This window comes from Perissodus microlepis, chromosome 15 (assembly GCF_051167445.1).
Source record: "Perissodus microlepis isolate ML-2025 ecotype Zambia chromosome 15, ASM5116744v1, whole genome shotgun sequence".
NCBI lineage: Eukaryota > Metazoa > Chordata > Actinopteri > Cichliformes > Cichlidae > Perissodus > Perissodus microlepis.
In genome coordinates, this window is record NC_140475.1 from 38,360,592 (window position 1) to 38,378,818 (window position 18,227).

General features: G+C 40.9%; 1 protein-coding gene across 24 annotated transcripts in view; it reads right to left on the minus strand.

Annotated features, from left to right (window-relative positions):
- The window catches only part of ptprfa (protein tyrosine phosphatase receptor type Fa), a 350,902-nt gene that overhangs the window by 127,592 nt on the left and 205,083 nt on the right, over window positions 1–18,227 (minus strand). For 15 of the 24 annotated variants that reach the window (XM_084953588.1, XM_084953593.1, XM_084953600.1 and 12 more), the window contains 2 exons: window positions 12,450–12,461; window positions 1,860–2,129 (listed from right to left, as the gene is read on the minus strand). In XM_084953588.1, coding sequence (XP_084809714.1) covers window positions 1,860–2,129; window positions 12,450–12,461 — 282 coding nt within the window. The remainder of the gene's footprint in view (window positions 1–1,859; window positions 2,130–12,449; window positions 12,462–18,227) is intronic. The other 9 variants (XM_084953601.1, XM_084953608.1, XM_084953595.1 and 6 more) reach the window with 1 other exon arrangement.

The window sequence follows — 18,227 nt, forward strand, 5'->3', positions numbered from 1 at the left end:
AACATCAAGGTCACAGATTCAAACTCGTCCAATATTTCACACCTATAGTATCAAGTTGAAAGTTCACACACTTGGGTATCCACACTGCCTGCTCCCAGCTGCCCACCCGGGTGGTGACGATAATAACAGTGTTTTATTGCTGAGGGATAAAGACCCACAATGAATCAGTCAGTGGAAGAAAAGGAAAAGCAAATACAAAACACAAAGGTCCAAAAGCAAACCACATGATAAAGCAGTGACTTTCATACTAACATAGACTTTCTGAGTGTCCCTTCTGATTGGATTACAAACATTTCACAAACTTCATGACTGGAGCTCAGTTATGTTATGCAAGACATTTAATGTGAAATTCATACTTGAGCAGTGTAGAAAACAATTTTTTTTTAATCCTTTATTTATCCAGGTAAAAAATCTCATTGAGATTAAAAATCTCATTTCCAAGAGAGACCTGGCATCATGGCAACAAAAGTCACAAAATGAGCCTACTGTAACAAAATATGACAACATCTACTATTATAAAGTTTATTATAAACTGTAGAAAATGTCCCATATCTAAACTAGAACTGGTTCTACCAAAAACTAAAATGATCTGATTTGACCTGCGATAACTAAAGATTACAGCTGCAGAGCTACAACCGAGCTCATATTTTCTCAATATAACAAAGATACTAGGAACACATTTCTGCTGCTGTTGCTTTTTCTTCAGCTGATCGTCCTATATGAAAGCTTTCTATGTGTTAGTCCACTCACACTGCTGCTCTGCTCATTTCTGTTCGCTCCTGTCAGTCAGACATCATCAATAACACAATACATCCAGAATCTAAAGCAACACAAATCCTGACTTAAGAAGGATTTTGTTGCTCAAACTTTTTAATACAGCCAAATGTATCTTTATTTTTTTATTAGATTACCACCTTGACTATATGGACACTGTAATTGAAAAATGGCACTTGACTTTATGTTATGTTAATATATTCTGCTTTTTGCTGAGGCTATTACACACAGGGTTGGGGATTTGCTTTGTTAATGAACACTAAATGACATGCAGGTTTTGCACTGCAGCGTCTTTCCAAGCTGTCCAAACATGTTCAAATATTGATATTATTTGTTCTGTCAGAGAGTGCATGTAAGGAAGCTTTATGCATACTTTATTTGACCTCACTGCTGCTGTCTCAGTGGGGCTGGGCAAAGCCATCCTTGTTCAGTATTGTCCAAAGCCAAATTCATTGATCTGCATTTGGCTGATTTGTTGCTGCACAGATATGCAAGGCACAGCGATGTGCTACGAAGACAACAATTCTCTCTTAAATAGTGACAGCATCTACATTTGGAGTTGGTTGTTAGCCAGGTGAACATGCATCGTATTTTCTTCTCCCCTATTTCTCCTTTATCTTGCTGGTTAGGTTTAGGAAGGTAAACTAACTTTGTTATACTAAGAAAAAGATCAGTGTTTGGTTTAAAACATGCTCCACTCCAGCCCTGCAGGCAGAAAAACGATGCTTAATCACTGACTTTTTTGGTCCTTTAAAGACACCATATGCGACAAGATCTGAAATCTGGTGCACGTACTCCAGGTTTAATGATGACTGATAACATTTGCGCACCTCCTTCATGTGTGATCACATCAGCAAGTTAATTAGGGCCTGAAGTATGTGCTGCAAAAACATCTAAGAGGCTGTTGGATGATGACCAGGAGCTTCATGAAGCCAGTGCAAATTACTGGCAGAACTGCATTTTGACTTCAGCAACTTCAGCACTAAATCTGAGAGTCACACAATCGGACCAATTAATTTTTCTCCACTGTTCACCGAGATCATATCACACCCCATCCCACCCCCACAAAGGTGAGTGTTTCTTACCCTTGACTGTGATCTGAGCTGTAGTCTCGATCATGCCCAGGGAGGATATGGCCACACAGGTGTAATTGGCAGATTGGCGGATGTTGGTGAGCTCCAGAACATTGCGGCCAATGGGCATCTCATCCTCCCGGGTCAGCTCCACTTCACCACTTATCCACTTGACGTAAGGCATGGGAGCGCCGACTGCGACGCAGGTCAGGTTGACGCTGCCTCCGGGCATCACCTCATGATTGGTGGGGGGGATGGAGAAACGGGGCGGCACACGGCGAACTGTGGGAGTACAGAGGAGCAGAGTGAGAGGGGACAAAGGAGAGGGGGCGGGGTGGAGAGACCACTGGACTGATTCAGTGTTTGACTGGGTTGGCTTTTACTGTGCACCACAGAGTGTGAACTGGTCGGGGTCAATGAGCCTGGTGGAGTTTTACAGTTTGAGTCTGTTTTATGCTTTTAAAATGTTGAGTCACCTTAAAGCCAATTTCTGGTCAGGAATTTCCCTCCTGGGGCACAAACAACCAGCTTCGCATGAGATGATCAATCATATTATCAACATGTTGTATTAAAATAATTAATACATTATTAAAATGGCTAGCTCGATTCTGAATAAAACACTGGAAATTATGAAAAGTATGGCTGAGATTAAATTATTAAATTAATAAATTGCTGAACATAATGGGCACATAAATGAAATAGCTAACGTTTTAAATAAAACAATGTAAATCATTAATTAATGTATATTGTAAGGTCTTGTTGCCATGGTTACTAATATGTCACATACTGACAAGATGTTAATGTTAAACGAATTATTTTGGCAAAACTTTTTTTGTTTAACCTTCTGTGCCAATGAAGACCATTTCGTTTAAACACCAGCGATTAGAAGTGAGCCATTCATGGTAAATACCAATGATCGATGTTAAAATATCGATTCAGTCATTTATGTTCTAGAATCAATTCTCATATCAAAATATCGATATTTTAGTCATTTGGGGTAAATCTGTAGTTTATCATTAACAGGAACACAGTGGAAAGAAACTATCATTCAGATTGTCTACATTGGAAGGAACTACTTCCTCTTCCGCCTTTCACAGTCATGTGTGAAACACGGCTGTATAAATGTGTGGCAGCCTCTGGCGTGCGCACTCACAGCAATGGCTGAGCGTGATTGGAGTCATGTGTGGACGTATTTTACCTCCACAAACAGCCGAGACGCGGTTTGCGATACATGTGGCAGGAAAGCGAGGTGTTGTGGCAACATCATTAACCTCGTCAAACACCTCAGAGTAAATCATATCACAGAATATGACGAGCGTATGTGGAGGCGAACTGAAGAGGAGGACAGGGACAGGTGCTGCTAGGGCGAGACAGACGTCTCTCACGGAGTCCTTTAGTGCTGCAGGCAGGCAACGTGTTCAAATAGCCACAACTTCAGGTTTTTTATTTCTATATGATGAACTCTGCATTATTAAGTGATAAGAACAAGTAATCTGATGTCCTGTAATCATTATGATGCTATAATTTGAGATACAATAAAACATTAAGGTTTTGTATCAGATCAGTATCATCGATACCAACACTAACGCCACACTGATGGAGGTCTGTGGGCTGTGAACCTAAAACTGGGACTGCGTGTGATAGCTCTCACTTGGAGAGGTTTTCATTTGCCAGAAATATCTGACTGAATCATTACACTGCTGTGTCATGTGCATAAACGTGTGCTTTGGAGAGCCATCTATTGATTATACTGAGTAGCAGGTTCTGCATAATCTCAAGCAGTGGAAGCTGCAAACACAGCTTTAAGTGGGTTTTATGTTCATGAAATTCAGTTTCCTTTATTTGCTGTGTGAGTGGGAGAAGGAAGGTTAACACAGGGCTGACGTGTCAGACGTGAGAGAGTTTCAGCCCTGCTAACAGTAACCACATTGCTCCAAAATATAATGGTTGAAATCTGTGACTGCGTCCAGTGTGCTACGGGCCAGATGAAGAAATATTGGGAATCACCGCCGTAGGGTGCCACGTTCACCTAGAAACTGGGTAAAATGAGAAGCTGTGTCTAAAGCATGTAACTGGATTTCTCTGGAAAATCTGGGGTTTCCTGCTGGGCTGCAGGGATTAAATTGCACCTGGAGTCTAATGCACGGCAAGGCGGTAGAGTTTCCATCGTATCGTGATGCTAAGGCACAAAGTGTGCTGGAGCGAACGTGGGATAAAGATTCTCCTCCAATGTTAGCTCTCATCCCTGGAAATCTCCCCAAAGTGTTTGGATCTGCTTCCTCATTACACAATATCTGAATTAGTCCAACAGTCCTGTGTGCACATCAAATGCAGACAGCTCTGTTGCATAAATGAAGTCCTTGCTCTTGACTTAGTCAAGTACACAGTCACGAAAATCTGACTCACAAAGTGTAATTTAAGCCCTGAGCCAGCGTGTTGGTGTGAGAAGCTTACAGTGTGGATCAGAGGCTTTTCTGGGGTTTCATTGTGGTTTAACTAAAGAAGAGGAAGCGCAGGGTTACACATTCTAGCCCTCACTGTAAAAAAATCTGATGTAACAGGAGAAGCGGTGAAGTTAGAAACTCAGAGTTTTCTTAGTTTGCACATAGTGTTGCTGATCAATGACTGACAGCATCCAGAGTGCTGGAGAGCATGCGTGGGCTAAATGTTACTGTGGTGCAAGAGATAATGCAGCATTCTGGGTGCTGCTCATACAAGAACAGCATTGTTTGCTGACATGGTAAGCTGCAGGCTCAGAAATGCAGATGGCTGGCATTAAGGATTCCCAAGGAGAAAACTAATGTGGAGGAGGAAGAAGAGAGGAGACAGGGCAAGCAGAAGGAGCAGGAAGAGTAGGCGGAGGATTCAGGGGCTGCGAGGTCAGTTAGGCCAATTCTCTTACTGTTGCTAATCACGTATTTTATTTTGGAGGACAAACACGCCGAGGATTTGATTAAAGGTACAAAAAGGTCAAATGAGAGTAAAAATACTTTTAGGGCTGGAACTGCTATTGATCACTGACAATAACTCAAAGTTACTTCAGACCAGTAATTCTAGCTTTACAAAGATCAGCTTTACAAAGATCAACAACATGCTGAGCTGACGTTTTAATGTCAATGTTATGACGTAGTTTTTGCACTTGTGTTTAATCTGCAGGAACGGACTTTTCAGAGTGAATTTACCCTAAAATATTGAAGGAACCTGCATCTCTCCTGCCAGGCTTTTACAGCATATGTGACAGTCTTGTAATGGAGGTAGTAAATTTTCAATAAGTGCACAGGAAAAGTCAGGCCTTGATTTCCCAACTGACCTTCCAACACACACACACACACACACACACACATTTCACACAGGTGGCGTTTCCTGCTAATGCAGCCGTGTGGGAAGTGTTTCCTGCCAACTTTGTTTATCACGCTAAATGATTTAAAATCAAGACTGACTGAGATAACATCAGATAAACTTTTAATTTTACTCACAGCTGAGTGACAGAAATACGAGGCCGAAACCTGTAAAATTTGATTGCCAACTGTGATCTGTGTGTGTGTGCCTGTGTGTGGCAGTAAAATCAAAACACTACAGCCAGCAGCACATCAGCGATCACAGTGACAGACACCATATCACTGTCATTACCTGTTTCAACTCTTACCAAGACAAAGGGGGGGTAGGCAGAGCTCTACAACAGGGCATGTTAGCTTCAGCTGGCCAGCATTCACCAGCACTGAACTGTTGTTATTGTGTGCACAGGGTGTTTGACCCTACTGACTGCTGCAAACATTTCAGTTTTACATGACATGAATGTGGTGTACAAAGTTAGAAAATGTAAGAACACAGCAGGCATCGTAGGAGGTTATTATATTTGTTCTTTTTATCCGTTCACAGGTGTTCAGAAGTTTGCAGGTGCTGCATTACATACGATTAAGTCCATATTACTTAAGTGAACCCACCCAATGCTTAATATCGTACAACACGGTGCTAAGATTCATTCACTTGTGCAATTTGTGAGTAAAGTTCGAAATACTGCAGTTATTTTATATTTTGACATATATACCTGCAGCTGACATGACATGAAGTTTTTGATTTCTTAGTTTAGTTTCTTGGTTTTGTAAAGTCCTACACAAGTCATCAAGTCAACCAATGCATTATTATTTTTGGTTATATTACCAGTTTCACAGGAAACAAACAAACAAACAAAAAACTAGCATGCTTCTGTCACCTGTCCAATAATGGGATACAGAGAAACTCACTGTCAAATATTGCATTTAATCTCCTGCCATGTTTATGACACATAAGTTACACTTTATTTATGGCAGATTTGGGAAATTCTTTAGAGATACGAGACAGAAATGTTTATGTAAATCTTTTAGCATAGCAGCCCGATAGGTTTTGGGAATCAGTCCATAAATATTCAAAAACCTTACCTGATTTAACTCGATCGTGGTTATGTTTTGAACACTTCCAGATGGTTTGCAGGGTGGCTGCTATTTTTAGATCCCTGGAAATCTGTTTCTTACCACCTGCACTTTCTGATTTTATCATCTCAAACTTGTTGAAATCACACATTAACTTCTGCCTCAAACTAACTCACAGCTTTTGTGAAGAGGTGGTTAGCTCACTGGTTGAGCCTCACGGCTGAAATTCAGCGACCGGGCGTGAGTCCGAGCTGTGGCTCTCTCCCCCTCTTTCCTGTTTTCCACGGCTGAACCGTGAAATAAAAGCAAAACGTCCAAAAAACGAAAACTTCAAAAAAACAAAACAAAAACCACTTCATGTGAAAGATCTTTGTTGGTAATAAAGAAGAACAAAAAACAGACATGAAAAGTTTGGGGAACACAATTCACACGTCTACTCACTAGATTTGTAAGCTTTGTAAGAGGAAGAGTCACCAGCGTGGAGGGACTGAGAGACATACAAACAGAAGCTGCACTGCAAGCTTATGTATGTCAGATTATTTTGAGCAGAGACAAATTTATATTTTTTATTTTGTTTTGTTCGAGCCAATTCCCAGAACTTTTTGCTGCTGTTTGTATTTTTCCTTCGTGTTCTTTAGCTCCTCCTGTGGTGTTCCTCAGGCACATCCAGCCCAGACAGGATGTATGATTCCTCCCGGCTTTCTTCTAGCTGTACGTGCCGGGAATAACTCGATAGTGATGAGTCTAGCAGGTAATCAGATACACCTGACCCACGTCATCCGACCTGCCAGTGTGGAGGAGCAGCACTTCTAAGATCAGCTTCTTCAATAATTCTGAGCTCCACAAGCCAAGAGTGAGCCTAAAACTCATTTCCAAGACTTGTATCCAGAATCTCATTTTTTTGCTTATGATCAGAAGTCAAGGCTAAAACAAGCTGGACTATATGATTGAAGAGTTATTCAGCTTGTTTTTCATGCAACATCCACAAAACTGTTACTGTGAATGCAGGTTTTTATGTTTTGTTTAGTTTTTGTTCATCATCTCTGTCTTAAATAATGGTCATATATAAAAATAATCCCCAACTTAGTGATGTAACACTCACATTAAAATCGATGTTTCGTATCTAGTCGACTTTGTTGGGGCTTCCTGCAGCACAACGTGGAGGATTTATATTTGTGCTAATCAGAGCTTTTTCAGATGTGAATGTTTTTCTGACATGTGATGTGACATCAGTGCCGCCTGACTGGTCTCAGCTCAGAAATACTGCAGTGAGCTGGTGTCTGAAACACACATGTAGAAAACAGGTGTGGAAAACATCCTGAGCTGATTCTCCCAGAACGGCCTTCAGTCCTGTCAGCGAGGCAGAATCGGCTGCAACAAGTAAATGCTAGTGTTTTAGAGTACTCAGATTACTTTTTTATTTTAATAGGGTAACATATCAGTTATCAATTACAACGTCATGGTTATAGGGACCCGTTTGTTTGTTTTTTTACTATATTATTATTGTTAATATTATTAATGGTAGTATTAGTATCGATTCTTAATTTATTATTATTATTATATTATATACTATTATATATATTTGGTGTCTGTCAGTTGCCATAAACTATGTTACAGCCAATCAGGACAGTGTGCTAAATTCTGCTGATATACTTTTAACATTTGCAAGCAAAATTAAGTTGTTATTGCTGAACATCAGTAATAACTCACAGCAGTAACTCAGCAGCCTGAGCTAATGTTAATAGTAAATTTGTTAAAGTGAGTGACTGAGCAGGTCGACCTACAGGGCAGGGAGAGCGGGCTGTACTGCCGTGATTTTAGGCCTTTATAAAGTTTGATGCTTCCCAGTACTGCAGGGTAACAGGTTCATTATTAATAGCCATAGTTTTGTAATGCAACGCGTTACTTCCATCATATTAGTGGGGGTCATACCATGTTCTCCTGCACTGCTTGTTACTCATATCACTGAGGATCGTTTGTGTGACTCTGGGCTCACCATGCAGAAGAATTAATAATGGGACCAATGTCAGGCCTCCTTGATGGGACTGTGTGAGGGCTAACAGAAATCTAACCATACAGTGCATTTTACGCCTGCATGGTACTTCATCAAACTAATTCGTTTGCACTTGTCATATGAATGTTTGATTCAAGACATTTAAAACTGACGTGTTTGCGTTGAATACTTAGCAAAACTGTGAGACGGGTGCATGCTGGCCAGAACTGTGAAAATCATCATATTCTTATGTTAGTCTATTAAAAAGTCACCCATGGACATGGAGGATGGTCACACTACGATGACAGTTATCAACTCTGCAGTTAAACATGATGGTGTTACTGCAACATTTAATCTGGATGATGGCCTGATGGTGGATGTAAGTACTGAGTGAAACTGAAATCAAAGCCAAGATAACTTTGAATAGTAAGAGATACATGTTAAGACCAACAAGAGTTAAAATGCAGACAGACTCGTTTTTTTACTGGCATGCCAGAGAAAAGAGACGAGAGAAAGAAGGGAAAGGGAAGGAGAAGGGAGGAGGGATAATTGAGGCAAACTTCTGAAGCCAAGCCCTAATAAAGAAAAAGCTACAGTTGTAGAAGAAGCTAAGATGGAGAAGCTGCGATGAATGGGGAAGCGAACATCTGTGTGCACGGTGAGGGTGTGCATGCAGCAGCACAGGTGTAGAGGCAGCAGCAGCATGCTTGCTCATGAAGAAATGAATGGGAGAAAGGACCTTTATACTAACTGGCATCTCTTTTCCCTTTAACTGGACCAACAGGAGCTCAGCTTTAAGTTTAATGTTCACTGTATCATTTTTTCCTTAATTTTACATTAATAAGCCAAACTTTCCTTCAAGTGAACTGCAGGTTATAACACAATATGCTGCCATTTATTCTAGAGATTCTGGCTGTTTTTCAGTTTTGTGTAAAATATTAAACTTTGTAGAAGTGACTTTGCAAAATCTTTTTCATTAACTGTTACGGGGTGTTTGCTTTATCAGCTCAATAGAAAATAAAGATGCTGGTACAATTATGTACTGCAACAGTTCGAATTTTTAAAAATATTTTTAAAAAATCAATAAGACATAATAACTATAATAATATGTTGCTGTAATCCCTGTAATCTACTAAGTGATGTCACTTCTGACAAAATGAGAAAACAACAAACACCGTTAGTGTGAGGAGAGGGTCCATATTTGGGTTTCACATATTTGGATTCATAGAAATCAAGAAATGTTTGAAACATAACAGCAATGCAGCTGAAAACACAAATGCAGCTACACAGATTTATGTGAGGCCTTTTTATCTGCACGGTTTGTGATCAAAGTAAAGAAACAGACTTTGATTACTGCACAGTGTTCGTGTTGGCTGACAGGTGCAGCTGATCAGTGTCTGCTGGGGCTCGCCTCCTCCTTATAGTGTTTGCAGTATTAGTGAAATATTAATTTTTTGTTAAGGACATTAGATGACAAATTATCTGGTTTGCTGTGTAGCGCAAATTTTCCACGACTTTGCTTCTATTTTGGTGAGTAAAGTTCAAATATTTTATTAGTCTGTTACTTAACACTAATTAGCAGCTCTGTGTAGGTGCGTTGTCCATATACAGCCTATGAAAGTTGCTAGCGCTAGCTCATAGCTTAGCACTCCAGTCTCATTTATGATAACCTCTGGCTCCAAAAACCCAACACTGGTCATAGGTCATTGCTAAGGCCTCAATATCACAGACCTCGAGTCGCGCTGGTGACCGTCTGCAAACAGCCAATTGCAATGGAAAAATGTGTTGTTGTTGTTGTTGTTGTTGTTGTTGCACTTGCTTGTGTGAAACTAGTCACAGGTGGTCTATGGTACCAAAAACCTCCTTCTGGTTGTTTTGGTTGCTAGTAGGAAGCCGTACTTGGCGTTAGCTTCCATGAAAAATAGTCGTCTGCCAAGTAACACTGAAACTGCGAAAAGTGCAGCTCGAACTGGAAATAGAGAAGCTTTTTCAGACTTCCACTGCTGCCCCGCAGTGCTAGCAACCAAAACAATCAAAGAGTTTTTTGGTGCAGCCCTCTCTCTGCAGCTGATTTCAGCCAGCTGTCCAAAAACCCCTCACCACCATTTCCCCTGCGACCAGATGTTGCTGATGTATCCAAAGGATTTCATGGACTTGTGGTATCACAGATTCTACACATTTACTGTTGTTGTTCTCGCACAGTTTGCCGGGAGAAATGTAAGTAGCTTGTTTTTATAGAACTCACATTTAATACATTTTGATGATAACCGGGTTTGACTGGATTGCATTTCTCTTTTTAAATGAGAACTCACTGCAAAAAAACCTTTTTCAGAATCATATAAACACTATTAATTGTTCCAGTCTTCTCATCTATTTACTTTTATTGCTTCTTTAATTTTAAATGTGTCATTTCACCTTGGAAAGTAATCTGTCAGGATTAAATTTAACTTCCCTTTTTGAACAATCAAGAATAACACAGTTGGTCAAATTAGCTAAATAATGTTATGGAGATTTAAAACTAAGTGCAGCATCGATCGGCACCATTCACTGACCTCAGATATAAAGACAAGGGAAACAAGCGGCACTACAAGGCTGTAAATTCACATATCAGACACAAACACTGGGGCTAGAGCTGCAATTCTCTCCTCTAGTAGTTCACTTCCACTTCTGAGCTCCTCCACATTCTGCTATTAATGATCCAGCAGTAAGAGTCTTGGAAAAAGCTGTAAACATGTCTGAGGCTATCTTTCCTTTCTTTCTTGCAGAGCGTAGTTCTGTAGCAGACGAGAGGAGAGAATGGTGAAAGCAGTGTGAGCTCAGAGCCTGCCGCTCAGCGTAATGATGGTCAGGCAGCAGATGAGAGCTGGGATGAGCCATGCCTTTGAATTAGCCACGACAACAAAAACATGATCAGCATGCTGGAGAGGACCTCATGAGACTGATGCAACATTTTGTGAAGTGAGCACAAACTCTGAAACCAGATATGTTATGCAAACACTCTGCTCCATTTTAACCAGGAAAGTTGTGAGGCGTGTGAGATTGGCATGTACTACATGTGTCATCATCGTGTCACTGTCCTGAAAAACAGCTTTATAAAAAGGGCAAAAATCTTGCATGACAGTTAGGCTGTCAAAGAGTAACCAGGCTAACAACTGATTTGCTGTCAGATGTTCTAAGCTATAATATCCATGAGCCTGATTTAAGGTAGACTGTTGGGTTACTCAGATAAGATAAGCTTCATTTTCCAAAGTTTTTGGTCGTAGAAAATCATTCGCAAGTGTGGAGCTGGTCTGTTTAAATGTAAAGTTCATATTCATGATCCCGTCGTGATCCACAAGCTTCTTGTCCACAGTCGAAAATCTAACATTAATAATAATAATTAAAATGTGTTTTGGACCTGTGTATGGAAACACATTACACTTACAGGAGCTGTTGGGCTATGAAGCCCACACTGCCTGGATGACTTTTGCACACAATGTGGATTCAGTGACCCCACTTTACGTGTCCTGCCACTGCATGGCTGATTTGCTTTGGTTCCTAAACACTTCCTCTTTGGCATATCTAAAGGAAGAAACTTCACAAACTGATTTGCTGGATTGATGGCTTCCTTTACAGTAACATGCTCAAGTTCAGCGAGCTCTTTGGAACAGCCCATTCTTCTACAGCGTTTATACACGCAGACGGCGCGCCTAAGTGCTTCTTGTTTTAAACACATGCTGTCGTTCTAATCAGGCATTAGATCATAATTATCTTCCCTTTCCTGCAAGTTCACCAGGACAAATTTGAAATCTTTATTAACAATTTGCTGTGGTTTACAGGTTTGTTGCCTTTGTAGAAAATACAGCAGCTCCCTAGACGCCTTACAACACCAACTCAGTGCCACGTCCTCAGTGTGATCCTTTCCTGGTGGGAAATTCATTTTTTAATAATGTGCATTTATGACATTTAAAGTAAGACATGCTCATTTCACATTTTTTAATGAAGCAGGGTGCATAGAGCAGGATGTGATGCTGCTCATATATTAAAGCAGGGTGGGTGGGTTGAACATTAGTGGAGGTGAGGGGCAGGGTGGTTGCACTGTAGGGTTGGGGTCCTGAGAGAGGCCGGGACGGGCCTGAGGCGCCAAGCGAGATGCAGGCGCGGCACGGCTCCAGTCTGCCAGGCCTTGGCTTTAAGAGGGTAAAGAGTGAAAGAACCAACCTTCCCGTTGATCTGAGTGGTGAGATTTGGATTGGTTTTTTTGGATGGCGGGGTGCAATGGCGATGGAGGGATTTAAGATAAAGTGAGAAAGAAAAAAAAGAAACAACGAGAGGGGCAAAATAAGGAGTGGGAGGAAGAAGACAAGGAGAAACAGAGAGAGTAAAACAGGCAAATATCTGCTTATCCGTTAATGAGTGAAAAACAGCCTGTACACATCAGTGGCACACGCACACACACACACACACACACACACACACACACGCGGCATGTAACAACCCAACGCAAACCCACCATGCACACAATGAAAGATACACTCTAACGTAACAAGAATAAGGCACACAGGGAGATCTCACAGTAAGGACCCCCCCGACCCCCCAGTCACACACACACTTTCCCTTCCCTGTCTTTAACACTGCTGCAGCAGCTGAGCCCTCCACAGCCTGTGAATTAAGACAGCATTAAGGAGGTGGAGGCTTGCTGACAACCAGACTTCATTAGGCACACAAAGCAGACATTGTGTTACCGCTCACATTTATTCTGCTCATTGACTGTGGGGGGAGCTCAGCCACACAGCACCCTGAAATCAATGAGCACATAAACATGCTGCCCTAACAGGATTAATCCAACACTCACCTTGGAAATTATTCTACCATGAACCCAGACCGTACTTAGAGCAGATTCATTTCTATGGAGGCGCTTCGGATGAGCTAACACCGAATTCAAAGGACACTTTTTTACCCACTGGCTGATGAAAACATAAACATTGATTAAAAAACTGTAGTAACAGAGTTGTAAATCTGCTAAACCCTCTGAACCTGTGAATGTTACTCTCACCCACAGACAGAGCAGATACCGGGAGCATTGAGAATAGAATAGAATAGAATAGAATAGCCCTTTATTGTCAGTGTACGTGGGAAAAAACTTTGAATTTTACCCAGTTGGGTGGATCCATATTTGGACATTGACACAATCATTGATATTTTTACAGTTATATAGTAAATATGAGCCTAAAGTGCAAACTCTCAGCTTTGATTTGAGGGTATTCATCTTTACATTCATTTACCGCAGGTTGCCAGGAGGAAGTAGAGATACTCAAACCTCCCTCCCCCTAGCCACCGCCTTAAGCTTTTCTGGGGGGAATAGTGACATAGAGTCATAATGTTTGCACTGTGTCTGCCCCAGGTGTGTCGGAAACCCCTCATCTAGGAGGTGCTGGTCAGTCTGAAAGCAGTGCCTTTACTGTGGCCTCTCCTCAAAGGCCACGGTCCATGGAGTAAACTAAGAGAATGTCTGGAGGAAGCTCATTTCTACTGCAAGTCCAATTCTTTTGGTCACTATCCACAGTTCCACAGTAGGCAGTAAGGGTTAGGGTTAGTAGACCAACCAGTAAATCAATGGCTCTCCCTTTATCACGAGGGACCAGTACAGTATCAGCATCACTGCAGATGCTGCACCAGTCTGTCTGTTATCATCATGCTCGACTCCTCCTCCATGCTAAAGTATCAGTATTTCCTTCATCTGTTCAACAGGTGCAAAGTTTGGAAATAATTTCAACTCAACCGTTCTGAGTGATCACAGGATCCTTGTGATGGTAGAGAAACACTATCAGGAGGTAGGAGCACCATTATCCACAAGTTCACCACGCTGTGAAAATTTCAGATCAGTCTGTAACAAAATTCTAAGAGAGAAACTTATAGACTCATGATCACTGACTAAAAACATGCTGAAGACAGTACGAAGTCAGGGCATGTTTGACTTTCAGTGGCACTGAGTCACTGCTGTTTACTGATGATGTGACATATGACAGAAGTGTGAATTCTGAACTGGGCGACATGCCTTCTGCTCAGAATCAGCATATTTCTGCAGGATTGACGAGACGGAGCAGATGGGAACATACGTAATGACCCAAAACATGCTTTAAAAACAAACCCAGAAGTTTTTAGAGGTAAAGTGGCTGACTGTTGAAGGCTGTCGAAGAAAAGAGCTGCAGAAAAGTCTGGAATCAAAGAGTCATAAAGAGAGCTGTGGTTTCAGGGAGGCGCTTCCTGCAAAAGATTCTGGACAAACTATTAAACAGAAACATTTTATTCCTGATTATGTGAATTTGCACAATGACCAGTTGTTTGGTGGTTCATTGGTTTCAACCCCTTGAAATAAAGCTGAGAGTCTGCACTTGCAGCATGACAGTTTAATTTTAACTTTACTTGTGTCACTGTCTTAAGAACATTTTCTGTATATTTTATAAGCTTTACATAAGCTGCATTGACTTACACATTTTTAGGCAACTTAATAACGAGGCTGTTCCAGTAAGTTAATGAATTTAGAGGTTTTGAGATGCTGCTGATGTAAGACTTGCCATCCATTAGTGCCACAGCTTACTGGAGGACACTGACTGGACAGAAAATATTGTAAAAACAAAAACAAAAAAACCTCAACTGTCAGTCTATAACCTACAAATGACAGGATCACACGTCTGTGGAACTGCAAACTTAATAATAAATGAAGGCTTTTAATTTCTTCCCTATTTTTACAGCTTTGAAAGCTCAACAAAAGTTAGTGAACCTTGAGTAAATATGAATTACTCTTTGCATTTTTATCCAATTTTCTCTATATAGGCACTAAAGTATTATTAGACCCCATCAATCGTATGGTTGTGTTAAAGTGCATCTATAGGACACTGAAGCCAGTTGATCTGCAATGTTTAAGTTAAAAAAATATTTAAAAGCTAAATGGACCAAAGAACTTCCTGTGCTTTCCAAGTAATATCTTATACATGGACTACATATTGACACACATTCACTCCCAAAATAGTCTCTCACGTCCATCAGAAGAAGAAGTGAAAACAAAGCATGTTAAACAATAAAATGCAGCTGTCTTCATGTGCAGATAGGAGGATAAGCATTGAGACATGAGAAGTAACATATACGGTCAAAGTATATGACTGACACCTGAGTGGAAACGAGACCAGAGCCACAAATATAGAGAAAGAAACTAAAAAGAGATGAAGAGAGATACTGGTGGGGAAGGAAGACAGACACACTGGCAACATATTTGTGACATATGTTGCAGTGATTGCTCAGAAGCCACAGTGTGAGATGAAAATGGAAACGCAAATACTGGCACACCTAGAGAGGTTACAGGTTAAATCAACACAGGCAGGAACCTTGAAAAGAGAAGCAGAACAGAACAAGTCACATGCTTTATGTTCTCACTTTGTTGGCTGCGGTTCTTGTTGGTGGCTCAGTGGAGGATGCGTTTTGTAAAACGAGATCAAATATGTACATTTATGTGGAAACAAACAAAGTGTCCTCAAAACTATGCCTGAATTTTCTTCACTACCGAGATGGTTAACTGACAGTTTTCTTTAGTTCCCAAAGGCAAGTTTTTCATGTTATTCTGAGTGCTCTGCTACGATCTGTTATTTGGAAAATGATGCACATGCCGTGTTAAGTAGATAAAAAATGTACATCTGTTCACACATATGTACTTTCAAGAAAGGCACACACGCACACACACACACACACACACACACAAAATGGGGCAAATTTGGCTATAAGTTCAAGTGTATTTCAAAATGAAATGAAATGAATGTGCTTTTAAACTGTGTTTAAGATTACAGTCGCATGCCTTATCACGTCTTTTGCCCATTTTTGCATTGCTTTGTTTTCCCGTGTTGGTATTGTTTCTGTACCATTTTAATTAACGCTGCATCAGGATCGTCACTCCTGCTGTTTTCGCTCTGCAGCTTCATTGAAGAATACTGGAAAGGCACCACATACTTAACCTAAACCTCATAATACATTTTTTCCCTCAGTATTTTTGTCACACACGAAAAGTTTCCTGCCAAAGAAAGTGAAACTGCAGAAGATGACACCAGGTGCAACTCCTGTCAGGAAGTCTGCAGGACTCTGTCTCACCAGACTGAACAACAGAGACTGGAAGTGTTGCTGATCTGATGAGCCTCGGTTTCTGTTGGACTTCAGATACAGTCAGAATCTGCTATGATCAACACAGAAAAAAGGATCCGTCCTGGCTCGCGGGATATTTTCTTGGTAAACTTTTGTATCAAAGTACCAATGTTTACATGCATAAATCCCACGAAAACCAGCTGCTACTGATTTTGATTGAACGCAGGACACAACCCCTCCTTTACAACTTAAATTCATCCATTAAATGACCACAGTCTGCTCTATTCGATTTTTGTTTGCTCTTTATATAATACCTCCTGTAATACATGTGGTAAAATGATTACAAGTATCTTTTCATTTCTACCGTATATCCACATAGTAAAAATAACATTTTGGCAGGGAGTTGATTTCCATCTTTTTCTGCATGGTCCTGCAACATCTGCACCCTTATTGTTTTCCTGTTGGACTATGACCTTCAGCATCCTACACCTGCTATGATGTGTTCACTTTATAATATCCAAGCAAGCTCAGTGTGGTGTATACAGGATTTATCTTAACATGAACAGGCAGAAAATCTGTTTTTTTCTCTTAAATGGCAATACTTTGTCACTAATTACTCAACAAGCTTGACTACTGCAAAACCTTTCTATCTAGTCTACCTGAAATTGTTATAAATCATCTCCAACTAATCCAGAATCCTGCAGCCGAGTGCCTACGAGGACCAGAAGGAGAGAAAACATATTACAGCAGCTCTAAAGTCCCTGCAGGGGCCATCTGTCAGTGACCTTATTGACTGCATTTCTTTTACTTGTTTTTAAAGCACTTCATTGTCTTGCTCCACTATAAATGTCTGACATGCTGACAGTGTATGAACTAGCAAAGACCCTCAGGTCCTCCAGCACAAATCTGCTAGTTTTTCCAAAGTAAAGGACACATGGGGAGGCAGCTTTTAGCTTTTATGCCCCGAGCTGCTGGAGCAGTCTGAGTGGAGGAACTGAGAACAGCCGGAAATGTTGAGAACTTGAAACTCAAAACCCGTCTTTTCTCCTTTAAAAGCTATTTGAATCTGTTTATCTGTATTTGTTTGATCTCATTACATGTTGCTTTGTCCTGCTATGGACTTGTTGCTTGAACAACTTTGGCCTGAACTAACCTGCAAGAAGTCGTTAAACGAGTAAAGTTTCAGTGTTTCTGCAGCACATCTGTGCCGTGGGGATCTCATTGCTCCCTGTGAGAATTCTTCCTGCTTATATTGAATATAGAAAACATCTCCACAGTATGACCTCACTGTATAAACGGAGTCCTTGTTCTCAGACTGAGAAGGACCTGTCTGTACTGTCAGCTTCACTAACATTGCTGGTATTTCATTGAGTTGTGTGAACTGGGTCATGACGTCAGACAACATGACGTCATTTGCATGTTTCTTGAGCTGAACGCTGCAACTTAATCCTTGAAATCGGGCATTATTCTACCATCAGAACAGAGCATGTCATCTTTGGGTGTCAGCTAGCGAGCTACCTTTCTGCTACCTTCTAATCCTCTTTTCCATGGAAGAATGTTCTTTTACCACCTCGGAGAACAGCACTGGAAGAATTTGGACTGTTTTTAACTCTCAGTGGTGCCCTGATGCTTGTTTGAAATTAAAGGAGCATGTAGATCCAGAAATGGCTAATAATGCCAGACGTAACAAGCAGCTAAAATCCAAGCTCCTGTTTGTAGTTCTGTGCTGGATACGGTAATTTAAGTGCTGAAACTGGGCCCGAATCTTACCCACTGACTCCAGTGGATCATTGCAGGTATCTCCTCCCTTCTTGTGCAGGTGGAATGAATCACAGAACGAATTTTACACATTAGCTCTGTGATCAGAGA